General features: G+C 43.1%; 1 protein-coding gene across 4 annotated transcripts in view; it reads left to right on the top strand.

Annotated features, from left to right (window-relative positions):
* sh2d3ca (SH2 domain containing 3Ca) overlaps positions 1–14,514 on the top strand; it is a 52,999-nt gene extending 38,485 nt beyond the window's left edge. For 2 of the 4 annotated variants that reach the window (XM_076758179.1, XM_076758181.1), the window contains 12 exons: positions 2,062–2,190; positions 4,374–4,523; positions 5,469–5,746; positions 5,853–5,930; positions 7,181–7,308; positions 7,409–7,781; positions 8,919–9,048; positions 9,305–9,420; positions 9,956–10,127; positions 10,235–10,346; positions 10,428–10,634; positions 12,074–14,514. In XM_076758179.1, coding sequence (XP_076614294.1) covers positions 2,062–2,190; positions 4,374–4,523; positions 5,469–5,746; positions 5,853–5,930; positions 7,181–7,308; positions 7,409–7,781; positions 8,919–9,048; positions 9,305–9,420; positions 9,956–10,127; positions 10,235–10,346; positions 10,428–10,634; positions 12,074–12,249 — 2,049 coding nt within the window. In that variant the 3' untranslated portion in view covers positions 12,250–14,514. The remainder of the gene's footprint in view (positions 1–2,061; positions 2,191–4,373; positions 4,524–5,468; positions 5,747–5,852; positions 5,931–7,180; positions 7,309–7,408; positions 7,782–8,918; positions 9,049–9,304; positions 9,421–9,955; positions 10,128–10,234; positions 10,347–10,427; positions 10,635–12,073) is intronic. The other 2 variants (XM_076758180.1, XM_076758182.1) reach the window with 1 other exon arrangement.
* Positions 14,515–16,357: the final 1,843 nt, after the last annotated feature.

The following is a 16,357-nucleotide window of genomic DNA, read 5'->3' as shown; positions in this document are numbered from 1 at the left end:
CAAATCCCGTTTTCTCCACTGCTCCTTTATTGCCTGTCAATTTTTCCTCCCTCTTTCAATGTGCCCCCTCCGATGTCAGCCTATTCCCTGAACCGTATCATAAATAGAGCCCCGCTGACGTTTCAATCTGCCCCATAACCCTTCATATATTCACACACACACACATATACACACCAAGTTCATTGTTGAGCATCAGTTCAGTGGCAGGCCTCTCCTGGGTTTCCACAGAGACAAGGAAAAGCAATAACTGCACACTTGACCCCTCTGCTCTTTTCTGGCCTCTTCTCCCCTTCACACACACGCCCGCATACACACTCACACACCTCAAATCTAATCTGGGAGAGTGAGCCTCCGCGGCGATATTCCTCCATCTTCCCCTGAGGATTGGAGAGGAGAGGCAGAGGAGAAGGGGAGAGGAGGAAGCTAATAATTTCATCTCGCAGTGACCTGGAGACGATAAGATCGATTGTTTGGCTCTTGTAGTCTCCTCATATCACACACACTCACACTCACACACACACACACACGCAGGCAGGTGGAAACACACTCCACACATACACACACACACACAAGCTCTCTCGCACTGCCTCTGCCTCTCTGTCTGTCTGTCTGTCTGTCGCACATGTCCAGCAAAAGTCAAGCAACTTACTGAAACTTGATTGCGAGGGATGATGAGAGGAACTGTTGGCGAGAGGGAAAAGAGGAGAAAAACACTGGGCCAGAGGTAGAGAGGGGGGAGAGTGAGATTGAAGGAAAATATTAGGAGGAACGACAGGCTAGCCTTAGCGACAAGGCTGTTTACTGTTTATTTTGGTCTCCAGTCTCATTTCTCTTCATACTGGCAGACTGGAGATGATTTCCTTCCGCTGTTTATTCCTGTGTGTATTTCTCTTGTGTGCAGTTATTTGTGTAAGAGTTTGTGCGTGTGTGTGTGTGTGTGTGTGTGCGTGTGTGTGTCCTCTATTTGCCTCGTCTGAGATGGTCTATCTGAACTCAATCTTTCCGCAATCATGGGCCGTTATGGTGTCTTCACGTATCGCTGAGGTCCCAGTGTGGGATTCCCTATTTTTCTTTCCACGCCTACACACATAGTTCCTGAATAGAGTTAATGCAGAGTGCCTAATGAGTCATGCATGTTATGTGGAGAAATGCGAGCTAAATCAAGCACTTCGAACATTTCTATGAATTGTGCACTGTTTTCTCTCTGAGTTTGATTCAAATGCAGACTCGACTTATGCTCCTTATCGTAATCTCAGACACACACAGCTGACGAGTGTGTGTCAGTAAGCATGAAAATAGTCGGTGGCATTTATTTAGATGTTTTACAACTCAGATTTCCCCAGTTTGCCCTTCTTTGCACAAACAGGAACAAAGCTTTGAGACCTGAAACATGATCCGTTTGTCGGTGTGTGGAGTGTATGAATGTGTGTGTGTGCGTGTGTGTGTGTGTATGGATTTGGCATTATTGCAATCCATCCTGAGTGACCATGCTCAAAAGCTAAAGCTAGGTCTCCACAGTACATGAGAACAATAAGAGCTTACACATGATGATTTCTGCCTCTTAGTAATCAGGTCAGGGTCGATTGGATTGTTTTTTTTTTCTTTTTGTGTGTGTGTGTGTGTGTGTGTGTGTGTGTGACTGCGTGAGTGCATGCATGCTCATGTGGAAGGCGGCACGCGGTGTTGCTTCCCTGCAGCGTCGCCTTCTGTAACACAGGTGTGTGTTTTTGTGCATGTCTGTGTGTATTTGCGTAAACGACGCTCTGCTGTAGCTACGCACCATACACTCAAATTACATTATTATACTATTACATGATTTGTTTATGCCATAAACTGTGGTATTATGTAGTTCCAAATATATTTATGTACTCAAATCCCTCCTGAAAATGAAAACCTAATCTCTGCGGGATTTACCAGAATAAATAAAAGTTATATATAGACTGCATCTAATCTACGGTCCATTTCTGTGTGTGTGCGCTGTGCGAGCTGCATGTGATGAGTCCCTCGTGTAAACTCAATTCCACTGATGTCTTGTTTTCCTCTCGTGTTTGTTCCATGCAGTTCTCCAAGGAGAAGTACCTGCTGGAGTCTCCTCCTGAGAAACTTCGTAAGGAGCTGGAGGAGGAGCTGAAACTGAGCGCCGCTGACATCAGGAGCCATGGCTGGTACCATGGACACATACCCAGAGAGGTAAACACACAGTGTGAAGTGCACCGTGCAATCTGTGTACATTCACAGGAGCGTAGATCCAATTAGTCCCGAATGGATCCTTCAGAACAGACGGGCACACGTTCCAAGGCAGTAAACCGCTGTGATAAACCGCAGCCTGTACAGTATGTGCACAGCATGTCACAGCACATACACACAAATGTATACACACATGCACATGCAAGCAGGCAGCCTTTTGGAGCTGAAACAATTTGTGGATTAATTGAGCCATGTTGGGCTCTGGGCAGCTGTGACGGGCGTTTTCTGACATTTTTTAAGGTTAATTGATAATAAAAGTTAGTTAGCAGCATTGCAGCCCTAGTTTTATGATGGTTTAATTAAATAAATTCAAGTTTAATGTGTTTCAGCTAATACACAGAACTTATATATCACCAAAGCTTATTACAAGTGATCAGTTTTCAAAGCTTCAGTTATCAAGAAATCCAATAAGATCTGAATAAAAAGCTTCAAAGTTAAACCTCACGTCACAGCCTGTCAGCCCCTGTGGCAGTGATATAAATTATGAATTAATAAATAAATAATTTCTGAATATGATGTATTGCTGCTGTGGTTCGTATTTCAATCCCGCACGTTTCATGATACGTTTTTAAAAGCCTGAATTAAACGAGATAAAAGCGCAAACATAATAGTATTTCTGTGTGGGTTGATGTGGTTGTCAACCAATAGTATTAGTTGAGCGATTGCTCGGCCAAAGTCTCTTGGCTTTGAAAGCACAGTTTAAATGCTTTACACACAGAATGACACTGATTACTGAATCCCATCATCTGTCACAGCTCAGTAGAAATTGCTTTAGCGTTCAGAAGGAGGGGAAACTCTGCCAAACAGACAGCTGCGCGTGTTGCTGATGTACGCAATTGCATTTCACAGCTGGTGACTAAGACACAGATACACAGAGACACACAGCAACAGACCTGCACATGCACACACACACACACACACACTGCATGCACATGTGGAGGGTCCTCATTCATAAACACGTCCTCTGTCTCTTGATCAACCTCTGTTCTCTGTCACACACACATAAACACAGACACAGATTCAAATCAGCCATCTGTGAGTCTTTCCTCTTTTAATTTGCATAAAATATTCATGTATTCATGGATTTGCCCCTGTGTAAACTTGGGGAAACCCTGAGCCCCCGGTTACTAAAACAACACCTAGTGACTACATCTCATCAGGTACTGTACATTAGTTTCCTTAAAGCTTATCCTTCCTGTTTCTTCCTTCTCTTCCATTTGTCTTCCTGTGAAACTTAACGCTTCCAGTCAAGAGTGCATGGACCAATCTGGTTTTCCCTTTGTTTCATATGCTTTGGTCCAAACTGTCAGTTATGTTCTTAAAAGCAGTGAGGGAGCAGATAAAAATGGAACAAAAACTCACCACAACAGCCATAAGTTTAGTAATTTGGGGAGATAAAAGGCTCTTGCACTTGATTTGAGCGTTTGAGCTGTGTATATACTGCCTCCTGCTGGTGTGGAAGCATAGTTTACCTCATGTTGTGCTGCAATGCATATTTTTCCTGCCTTGTTTCCTGTGTGGGGAGAATTTAAATCGTCACAGCCCTCATCAGCAGCCTCTTTGCAGGCCATTTTCAAGGGAATACTGCTCACTTTGAAATATGTGTCTCTTTAACTGCACGGCTACAAGATCAATATTTGTGACCTCTTCTCACAGAAGCCAGACACACATCTGCAGTACTTTGAATCAGCAAGATGTACAGCCTGAAGCTGTCCCATTGACCATGAATGCTGGAGATTGCTTTTCCTGATTGCTTGTTTTGTCAATAAATTCAAAATAACTGTCATTTTGACAATAGCGCTGAACTGGATAAAATGTGTCCTCAGAACGTCATTCCGGCCACGGTCGCTGGCATTTTATCCATCAGTGCCATTTCAAACTGAGCATAGCGGAAACGGTTTGGCAGTGAGAGAGATAGTTGTGTTTGCTCAGAACTGTCCTGAGGCACCGTCATAAATAGTCACGATTCTCTAAATTCAATTATTCAACAGTCAAAGTGTGAGAAACAAAATATTCACACACATGCTGGAGCTCAGTGAGCCGAGATGGCCTCCAGGTCTGTAGGACTGGAACCTTTTGTCTCCTTTTACTAATTTAAAACCATGTGCATTTTTTTCTCTGTCTAGGTGTCAGAGACTCTGGTTTTACGTAACGGAGATTTCCTCGTGCGCGACTCTCTGACCAGTGTGGGTGACTACGTGCTGACCTGTCGATGGGATAATGAGGTGCTACACTTCAAGATCAGCAAAGTCCTGGTCAAATCCAATGAGACCAAGGTACCTATCAAAGCTTTTACTGGCTGCTGCTGTTTATTGATATGCTTATAAGTGATGTCTTTTACTTTGCTTTTAAATTTCCTCTCATATGCTTTCATTCAGTGATTTTAATTTTTAAACCTTGGGGTGCTTTGCATTTCCTCAACATCCCAGACAATCAAACATCAAATCCTTTTCTGTGGGTGGCAGGAAGCGCACAGGTGTAACTAATAACATTAAAAATGGTTCTGTTCCACATAAGTTTCTCAGCCAGTGCTTGCAGCATAGCTAAATGGAATCCAGCCATTAGTAATGTTATTAGTCACACCTGTGTTTAACGTGTCAAGCTGTTCACAGTGTGAAGGGTGTATTGAGTCTGACTATAGTCTTTACTGGCCTTACATGGCCGTGTCACCCTTCTCTTCTCATCTCACTTCAGACCCTGAATGTAATGCTTTTCTAACATTCTCCATGTGGCAAGTCGAGATCCATCCTAAGAGGCCTATTTTCTCTTGCTGCTAATGATGGAAATAGTTGCGTAGGCAGGCTAATCTGGTGCAGGTGTGCCTTGTTGACCGGCTGTGCCTCTCTTGTCTCTCTATCCGCCTCCAATCTCAATTCTCACCCTACTTGCTGATTGCTGTTTCATTTTATTTTGCACAAAGCAGTTGTTTGATTAAGTCTGCTCTGTGGAAACTTGGTTTTAAACAGCGTAGAAATAATAGAATTGAAGGGGAGCAGCAACATTTTTGCACTGTCCACTATAAGAAATAAGTAACTCTGGTTGAAAAACATGCAGGGAACACAGATGCAGAAGAAAAGATGCAGAACTCACTGCAAAATATATCATACATTATAATGTATGATATATATGTACTCTCACGTCAAAATGTATCATACATTATAACAGATATGCACAAAATGAAAAATAAAAGTTGGTATATTAAATTCTGTCTTCATCCTCAGGTGCAGTATATGCTGGAGTCTGACAGCTTCGACTCAGTCCAGGAGCTTGTGCGGTTCTACGTGGGCCAGCGCAAACCGGTCTCCGAGTCCAGCGGTGTCCACATCTACTGTCCGGTCAGCAGGACTCTCCCTCTGCGCTACCTGGAGGCCACCTTCGCTCTGGCCAACAGCAAGCAAGGCTCCGCCTGCTCGCCATCCAGTCAGAGGGGCGCGTACATCAAGAGGAGGAGCGTCACTATGACTGATGGACTGACGACTGAGAAAATGATGCCTCACAGGTGAGAGTTGACAGCCAACATTAACACCCTGACTGACTTAATTTTTTGCAGCCTTCATCATGTTTGCCATTGTTTCATTCTTGCTTTATGTTATATACGTGATCAGTGACTCAGACAGTCCCAGTCCAGTTAAGACGCCAGTGGCAACACCAGAGCCAGAGCCGGAACCTGTGCCCAACTGCAGGTTGTGTGTGTGTGTGTGTGTGTGTGTGTGTGTGTGTGTGTGTGTGTGTGTGTGTGTGTGTGTGTAAGAGAGAGAGAGAGAGAGACACCAGTTTTGTGTTTGAGCACTAATCAAGTGCACTTACCTCCCACGTCCCTGCAGTTCCTTCACTTCACAGACACTAATAGCACCTCCTTAGTAATGAGCATCAAGCCCTGTTAAAGCTCATTTATGCTCAGTGTTACGGATACAGATATGGACGGAGCCTTCGTTTTCTGAAAGCTTATGGATACGGATGAAACAGAGCACTACTACCAGATATCGTGGGGACAGTGCAGTTCAACCAAGACAACCAAAGCCCATGACTAAGAAATTTTAACGATGAAGGAAAGGGATGAACAGTTACAACTGAACGCCTGGGAGGAGGGAATTAAATGCGAGTCCCCATGTTTGTTGTTATCAGAACCTCTTGACCCTGGGCCGCCCTCTACTGGATGTTTTGCTTAACATGCATGCCAGCGTAAAGGACGCCTGGAAGCGCGTGGGCAGTGTCGGTTACATCGTTCGAAATGGACACGTGGTTTTTTCTGTCCGTAAAGCGAGCATAAATGAGCCATTAGCATCCTTGGAGTGAAGTTGCAAAATGACTTGTAAACTCAGCCACTTGTGCGCTGGATTGCGAAAGTTTCAAACAGAACAAAGCTGTTTGAAACTTGAATCTACAAAGAAGGAGCAGACAAACCTGTTGTGTACAGTGGAAATGCAGAGGAGTTGAGCAAGCTTTTAAAGCCTGCACAAGACCAGTGCCAATGACACACTGGCCTTTAGAAAGCAAGTATATGTGCAAAATATGTATTTGGGCACAAATGTTGAAAAAAATTCCCAGACTTGAAATTCACCAAAAAATGGTGTTTATGCATCATAAACCTTAGCTATGTATTTCATTTTTACAGTTTCTGATGAAACCACATTGTACTACAGTCTCTGCTCCTGCTTTGAAGTGGTTTTACATGTTTTTAACTCGTAAATAATCCAAGAATTTGTGTGTATCACGAAGTAGAAGAATTGTCCTCAAGGTTGCACCAACCTCCCTCTTCTCTCACCCAAAAATAATTAGCATTTGCACCCGTAACAACACCATTCCTCTCTTCTGAAACTGATAAATGTGACATGCTGAAGTGCACTGTTTTGTGAGGTTTCCCTTAGAGCATTGACAGCTTTTAAATCCATACCCAAAGATTTTTAACATCCTAAAAATGCTGTGTTTGCAGCCCGTCGACAATCCACCACCATAAAGACGCAATGCGGAACTGTGCGATGAGCATGGACCAGATTCAGGAGTATCGCTGCCCCTTGTCACCTGTTGGAGAAGCCCCACTGTCTCCTGCATATAGTGCTAGTAAGTGCCAGCAACACACAGACTGAGACAATAAAAAATGTTCTCCCCTCACAAACACAGTCTCCTTAAGAAATTGTGAGACTCTTCTCTCTTTCTTCAGTCACCAGGCAGAGAGCCCACTCAGGTGGGCGAGTCCTGGCCGTCGTCCCACCCTCCCCCGTGATGCGTCGTTCTAGCGACCCTCAGCTCAGCCCCTCAGCCAGTAACAACCCTCCAGAGCATCCTGCACATACCTCTCACTCAGCACACTCCTCACCCGCCCATCATCCCAGCTACCAATCGCATTCCTCAGAAACAGCAGGGAGCTACTGTGACCTCAGACCTTGCCCCGCTGGGCCCCCTAAACCCCCGGCGAAGAGCTACGTGGAGCGATTGCGAGTGGAAGAAGGGAGGCAGGACGGAGCAAGGGACGAAGGAGAGGGGATGTTCAGCGCCCCGCAGGTGGAGACAACGTCCTCGTTCAGGCCATCCAGGTACGACAGACACATGCACTTTTTAAATATAGGCAGAGGCCGACTTCCGCAAATCCGCAGCTGACTGTTCAGCTCTTAGTACACTAAAGCATATTCTCTCAGGATGTAAAATCGGTGTCCTCAAAGGTCAATACACCTGCTGGCACTCTGTCATAGAGGGCAAAAATATGGGAGTGAGACACTGCGGTACAGCTTTGAGTGAGCAGGGACTGGGAAATAGACTTCAGTAAACAGCTGATAATCCTGTGGGAAAGAGCCTGAGGGCAGATTTGTGCTGTGGTCAGAGACACAGCAGATACTGTATTTTATTGGGTGCCATGGGAGGACACAGCAGATGAGGCTTGTAAAAGGAAAATTGTCAGGTACACTGAGTTGGCAGCAGCGATGGAGCAGGCAGCAGCTTTGTGCATCTCAGCATCCGCTGTGAAACTTTGGTGCAGGGGGATTATTGTCAGCATTAACACCACTGGGGAAATTGACAGCTAAGGCAGTAAAGGCTACTTATGTTTGAGGCACCAGTGTGAGGCAGTGAGTGGCTGGTTGAGGAGAAAAGAGTATGATTAGGACAAAGTGTTGAATGTCACATGGTGCACAATATATACTGTGCATTTGGTTTGGTTCCCTGATATATAAGTCCAGTTTGTCAATATGTCCAATGGTCTTACAGATCTACGACTGACTGGATTTATGATTCCTACCATTTGTTAGTAACTTGCTGATGCATCTGATGATGCATTTGCTGGAAGATTGTGTTAGTGGTGAGCTTTCAAGTCGACATTATTAGTTTTAGAACATGTCACATCAATTCAAAGAGGATTAAATTACAAATACACAAACCAATTCAAACAAAAACTTGAGATCCCTTCTTAATGAGCTGTGGGACTAATTCCATATCTGCATGACCGATCTTATCAGCAGATGTACTGCTATCAACGTATATGCTGGCAGATGACTAACATGAAACTGTCTTTTATTTGTGCACCATCTTTGAATAAAACAAATGGACCCAATGATGAGCCTAAATCATCCTGTTGTAACTTATTAATCTTTACAACTCTTCTTCTTGCAGTCCTTGCCAGTGCTCATGTCCTGTCCTGGTTCAGTTCTTTCTAATACAGTGTAATCGCTCCTGTGCAGGTACGAGTCTTGCCTTATGCCAGCTGAGAATAAGCCTCTGGAGATGTCAGTGCTGAAGAGAGTCAAAGAGCTGCTGGCTGAGGTGGATGCAAGGACCGCGGCTAAACACATCACCATGGTGGACTGCACGGTACACACAAACACACACACACGCACACAAATGTGCACTGTGGGTGCAGTGCAATTGCAAGCACGGATGCGTACAAAAGCAATTAAATGCAGATTTACACATGCTGACTGGCATAATCACATTCAGTAAATGCACAAATATGAACAGCAATAGACGTCCGCGTTGGCACACATGCATGTAAACACACTAACAAATAAGCTGCACACACACACTACGTATACAGCTAATCATTTTTTTTTTTTAACTCTTTGGACAGGTGGCTCGAATATTAGGCGTAACCTCAGAGATGCAAAGGATGATGGGAGTGTCCTCAGGGTTGGAGTTGCTGACACTACCACATGGACACCAGCTCAGACTTGACCTGCTGGAGAGGTACAAACACACACTTTATTCACTTTCTTTATTCATCACTCACTAACGTCTACATTAATTCAGCTATTAAATATCTGTTCTCCTCACTTCTCCACCATCTCCTCTCTTTCCTCTTCTGTTCTTATCGTCACCCCCCAAATCTCTCATCCTCTTTGCTCCCTTCTCATCTTCTCTTCCATCCCTTTTTTGCCTCTGTTTTCGTTATACAACATAATAAATATTTCCCATCGTTGTAACAGCGTGTTACTGAACACAAACTTGATAAAAGCTGAATGTGAGGCATCAAACTGTGCTTTGCAGCTTTGCGTGACTTCCTCTTCCTGAACTTTGCTTGAGGACTTGAAATAATATATATTTCATCAACATCTGAGGGCTCCGTCACATTACATCACTCTTATAATACAGTACAATCTGCCACAAAGTGAATTTCCAGAGTGGCTTTCAGGATAGGCTTTGACTCAACATCTTCTACTCCCCCATGCAATAATGAACTTTTATCGATGACGTTTTATTGCATATTGCCTTCTTTCCTCAGGTTCTACACCATGTCGATCATGGTGGCGGTGGACCTGCTAGGCTGTACAGGAAGCACAGAAGAGAGGGCGGCTCTGCTCCACAAGACCATCCAATTGGCAGCAGAGCTGAAAAGCAGCCTGGGCAACATGTTTGGCTTTGCTGCAGTGATGAGAGCCCTGGAGCTGCCACAGGTAGAGTGACACAGATAAAAGTCACCATTGTCAGCACAAAAACTTCCATCAAAGAGTGTTTTTTGAGTGCATTCTTACATTTTTTGTTGCTTCGCTCGTTTCCTCAGATTTCTCGCCTGGAGCAGACATGGGTGACCTTACGCCAGAGACACACAGAGGGCGCTATTCTATATGAGAAAAAACTCAAACCTTTCATGAAAAATATGAACGATGGCAAAGGTGAGATCCTAGTTTACATGATTTGTGTGTATTATATACAAAGATGTACGAGTGCGTATTTATTTACTTATTTGCTTACAGAGTCGAGCGCCCTGTCCAACACCTCACTCCCCCACATCATTCCTGTCCTGTCCTTATTGGAGCGGGGCATGGCTCTCGGGGAGGGGCTGGAGCCCTGGGAGAGTGCAGAGGTGGGAGTAGACGTGGTCATGTACCACCTAGAGGCAGCTCGTACCATCGCACATCACGGGGGGATCTATAGAACTAACGCCGAGACCAAACTGCAGGGTAAGGACAAGGGCGATCTGTGGAAGCAGGACTTGAGACCGTCAAAGCAATGTTGAATAAATGCACTTTGCTGCCTCATCTAACAGCCAACACATACCAATTCAAATGCCACACAAACACATGACGGACTTTCTTTTCCACTGTCAGAACACTCTTAAAAGTCTCGTCTTTGCACAGTAAAATTTTTTTTGACTTTGCCCCAGAGCTGAGAATGCTTCGTTTGGAGATGTCTGTCCAATTTGTTCATTTGTAAGCCCTTAGTACTGACTCACAGGCACACAGCATCTGAGCTGAACAGATGAAGTGAAGCAAAAAAGACATAGTAGTTACTGGATGTAACTCCAGTTCTGTGAGTACGTGTGTAGCCCTCTCTTCTTATGTTTTAATTAGGAAATAGGATCCACATATCATCGCTTTGTTCTGCATTTTACTCTGCCAATTGGCGACCCAATAAAACAGCTCTGTTTGTTTGGGACTAGACTCTTGTTTTGAATAAAAATACATCTCTGTTGTCAACCATATATTTTTCTGAGGAAAAGTCCATTTTCTCATTGCCCCTCTACCCCTAATACTGTTTGGTTTAACCTCATTAATGCAGTCAGCCTTCACACTGACCTTCAGATTGATTAGAATAAGCCATTTTCTCACCACAGCTGGTTTCGTGTTACGTCTCATGCTGTTGATGTACTGCTGTTAATAATGAGGCGTGTTTTCAGTATGAGTGTTATTACAACATCGCTGATTTGATGAAACGACTGTATGTGTGTGCGGTCACTATGTTAACTGTATTGATCCCTAATACCTTCCCAATGGTTCTCAGTTTGAGGCCATTACTGCTTTATTGAACCACGTGTCAATACCTATCAACTCACATCTCTGTTTTCTGTTATATGTCACTATCGATCAGCTTGACCTCAGTCTGCTCCCTTCATCAACGGTGCTAAGCAAAGCTGAGATGCTTCATGCAGTTGTTGAAACTGGTTTATGTTCAAAAGCTATCTTAAATTCATCTTAAGGGTAGCGTTCAGGAATTTTAATTATTTAATTGGGCACAAGGGAGGAATGTACTTAGTGAAAATCAAGGCGTGCAGGTTAAACCTTTGAGTTAAGATTATTTTGTCACACCATATGATGGTAGTTTGTATTTTCATTCTATTCAGTATTTCATATAATTATCCAATTGTCTTTCGACCATGACTGACTTTACTTACCTTTTAACATGGATTTTGGTGTTCTTTTATTTTCATTTTTCACAAATTATCTAGTATTCTCTAACAGAATGTGATAATTTGCTAATCTTTTTTGACATACATTCAATTGAAAGCAGTACAAAGACAATGTATTTCTTGTTTAACTAACCCTACTCCTGTTCAGTTACATTTTTTCCACAGTCTTGTTTATTTCTTTGTAAGAGTAACATCCTGCCCTCTCCTCTCTAGGACTCCAGGAGCGAGCAGAAATTCACGAAATCTTCCAGACAGAGTTTCAGATGCGCCTTCTGTGGGGCAGCCGCGGCTCTGAGGGCAGCCAATCGGAGCGCTACGAGAAGTTCGACAAGGTCCTCACCGCCCTGTCACACAAGCTAGAGCCTCCTGTGCGCCACAGCGAGCTATAGCACCCGCCCCGACACCCGCCATCACCGAAACACACCCATCTGCGCTCACCACTCATCGTGGTCTTGTTTTGCATTGCAAAGGATGATATGAAGAGTCCAGCGTGAATACTGGGAGGGCTGAGAGTGAATGAAGAGGCAGCTAACAGATGCATGTGCAGTGAGCAAAAGGAATAGAGAGAAGAGGGTCTCACTTATAACATGTGTTGCATTCACTGTGGACTTCTCTTTCTGTTCCTCCCTGTGAACTTCCTCACTTAGCACTAAATATTTAAATGGCATCAGAGAGGAGACAAGCTGAGTGCATAAGAAGACGGGGACAGATGGGTGACCGGCTCTGTTTGGTACAAACAGTAACGCGTACGGTGTGTCCAGAGGGCCAAACAGAGCAGCAGAGCTTGGTTTTGCTCCAAGAAAACACAGACACTCTCTTGTTTCAAACAACTGCTGTCATACACTGTAGCAGAAATGATAACAATAACGTGCATAGCTCATATATAGATGTTTCATCTGTGTGAGTGAGTGCGTGTGCATCTGTGCGTGTGTTTACATTCCTTCATTTTTGTATGCCATTCATGTTTTATGCTTTTTTTTTTTTTGTCTTATTGATTTGTCATGATCAGAGGATATCTAAACATCATGGACGTTGCTTCACCAAACTCGTGAGAATCTGTCAGTGCTCATTCTGAGGTAACCATGTTCATAAAATCTCATCAAATATGTATCAAGCAGTCCCATTGAATCCCATTAAAAATGTATCAGGCATGCATTAATAAATGTATCAGAAATGAAACATTTGGAGAAGTAATGCTGAAACTTCAATATGAGGGCTTTGAGAGTTGCTAAAAACATTAAAATTATAAAGCAGCCTCCTTCTGTTGTAGCTGTTCGACTAATACATTTGATATTGTGTGTCTTGTGCACCAAATTTAACTAAAAACAGCACAATAATACAGGAAAAATGGGACGTGTTCTGTTTAAATTTAGTCAAAGCAATGTTTCACTTAGTATATAGACATTTATGAACATGCGTTGGTATCACTACCTTTGGTTTGTGCATTTGCAGAAATAATTCAAATGGTTGATGCATGCAGCTATAAATGTTATACCAAGTAAAATGTTGCTTTAAACGACTAATTTAAATGTGTTAATTGTGTCAAACTTGAGAAATATACAGCTGATACACTGGAGATCTTTCATGTCTGTGGATAATCTTGAACGATGCTGAATAGACAGAGAAATCTGTCATCTTACATCTTTGCTTGAAAACCAGTGAATGATTAAAAAAAAAGTTCTCAAACTGAATCAGATAAGGACGCGTCGACCACAGCCCTGCGACACAGAATGTCTTTTGGTTGTATGTTTTGAACTTGTGTTTGGGCCGTAAAGCTGAAATGATCCTAATCTGTTTGTCGCTGTGGGATAACATTTTGTGTTAAATCATTGCTGTATTTACGGCCTGGGCCTGAGAGGGCTGGAGCCAACTCTCAGAGCTATGCAATCATTTCAACCAAGGGCTGAGACCCCCATCCAGAATATTTTAGACAGCCAGTTTTCCACTTCTTACGTCCCCTTTCCTTTTAAGATGCCTGTCCTCTCTCTAACCCTATCCAAACTGCTAATCTATATATGAATAAAGTCGTATCAGATATCAATCAAACAGAAATAATTCTAAAAATATCCTTCATCTGAAAGTTGCATATCAGAGATCCTTGAATGGATGTTTGATTCTCCCGCTTTCTTGTCTGAACCATATTTAGGCTCAGCTGTACAGATCAGTTCAGGAGGTGAGGAGGTGAGGAGCCATGTGCCAGTTCCCGCTGTGGTCCAACAGGGGGCGATCTTTAGTCAGCAAAAAACACTGAATCATGAATTGTAATATGATATAACAGGAAGACACACACACGCCACACACAGGGGAAAAACACATTGATTGTGTGTTTTGAGACCAATGTTTGCTGTCACTGCTATCGGATATCAAACCTACTGGTTTAGGTCTGATGACACTGATGAAGACAAAGTGATGATGATGATGATGATGATGATGACGATGATGATGTAATCTGTTTTTATTTGTCCTCTGTTGAATGCTGTACAGGAATGCGCTGACCGTGTGTGAATTCTCCTGTTTTTTGTAACGGGGCTGTATGAGATGAACTTGAAAAGCAAAAAGACAAGAAATGTTTTAGGACTGATCTCATGTTTTTTTACGTACTGTACATAGCAATTCACTTTTTTTCAAATAAAATGATTGCTCGTGTCAAAGAGTTTGATTTTTCTTTGGAAGGAAAGCATGTTCTGAAGTTATTAAGGGGATGTCTTATTTTTGTTTAGTTTTTCTAGCTGCCATCAAATCCCAGGAAAGATATAGTTTATTGCTCTGATATTGTCCAAAAACGATTAAAAACACATCAGTGAGCCACACTGTTGCATTGGGCGACATGATCCTTCATCACAATGAACACTCATCTTATTTTGAGTTAATATAACTTGCATAAGTACTCTCCATATTTTCATCTGCTGTGGCTGAAGATATTGCCAACAAATGCACCACTGACTCCTGTTTGAGTAGTGCTTGCTAAAAACTACAGTACCCAGTTTTAGGAAATATTGAAGCTTTTTTGTATATGAAACTATACATTTTTGACATGTTTTTAAAGATTTACATCCTCAGGAGGAATGAATGGGCTTGGAAAAGTGTAGAATATTGTCAGACTTATTCTTTAAGCTATATAAACACACAAGGGACTTCTCTCCTTGCATTTCTTGTTGTAGTGGGAGAAGGTGAAGATGAATGATGAAGGCATCAACGACTTTAGAACTGGCATAAAGTTAGGGCCTGCAATGCAATGCACATGCATGACCAGTAGAGGGCAGCATTTCACTATCAAACCAAAGCTGGTCGTCTTTTATATACAGTCCACAGTTATCATCCAGCCATCTGTAGACATGAGCATCCTGGTTCCTGGTCCAGTTTAGGTGGCTGGCAGTGCAGTACTTCCTGAGTTTTAAAGGTTCCTCCCCAGGTAGACCAGAACGTCCTTCTTAGTCCGCTAGCTTTTCAGATCAAGCACCCTCCCGGGCAGTTGAGATACTCAATTTTTAGTCTTTTTTTAACAGTCATAATGCACACAAATGTGCAACGTATGTTGTGTTTAACTGAAAATACACCTTATGAAGAGCACTGAGCATGCGTGTTGTGTAAGGCGTCACACATTTTTTTTAGACAAACCCATGGTGATGGCAGTGGGAGGGAGACAAAGACAGATGGACTCTGTGTGTGTGTGTGTGTGTGTGTGTGTGTGTGTGTATCCATCCATGTGTGAGCATGTGTCCGTATGTGTGAATGCATGTGTTTTTGTATCATAGTGTGCTTTTGTCAACATGTGTGTGTATGTGTGCCACAACACAGATGTTGCAGGAATACTGCTGTTGCTCTTGCTGCTTACCCCCTTCATTACGGAGGCAGTAGTGCGGCCTGGCAGATGTTATACTGAGGTGGTGGGGGGGTTGAGTTTATTCCAGGTGAAAAATTTCCTGGGAAAAATATAAATTAGGAGAATGACTACATTTGTGTCATCAAGAAAGCTAAGTTGTCGAGAAGAAAAGAACAGAACAGAACAGAAACCAATAGAATCCAGCAGCATAGAACAGAATGGGATGTCCCATAATCTGCTACAATAGAATATTATCATTCGCTGTGCTCTTTGTCTCCCCTTTCCATACAGTTCCATAGGCGTAACATGTTATGGATGTAATCTCTAAGAGGATTCTCTCTGCTTGGTATCATGGTACATGTTAATTTCAGCTCTTTATGTTCCTTATTGAAACAGACCCAAGATCTCCCAGGCCTGCCAGCGAGCCAGCCAACCAGCCAGCCAACCGTCATCAATTCACCCCTAATCTCTCCCCCAGTCCTTTTACAGCTAATCCATTGTGTTGGTCATTGTCATCTGATCATGTGTGACCCTGGCTGCTTTATAGCTGGTGCCTGGCAGCGTAGCACTGACTTTTGACGTCCATCTACAGGCAGATATGGGGGGGTTGGATCAAAAGTTTCGTCTGTTTGAGTTGATTTAGGGTTTTAATATTGCTTGATTATAAAATTTCA

This window comes from Chaetodon auriga, chromosome 19, assembly GCF_051107435.1.
Source record: "Chaetodon auriga isolate fChaAug3 chromosome 19, fChaAug3.hap1, whole genome shotgun sequence".
Lineage (NCBI taxonomy): Eukaryota > Metazoa > Chordata > Actinopteri > Chaetodontiformes > Chaetodontidae > Chaetodon > Chaetodon auriga.
Note: the sequence above shows the minus strand (reverse complement) of the source record. Positions and strands in the feature narration are given on the sequence as shown.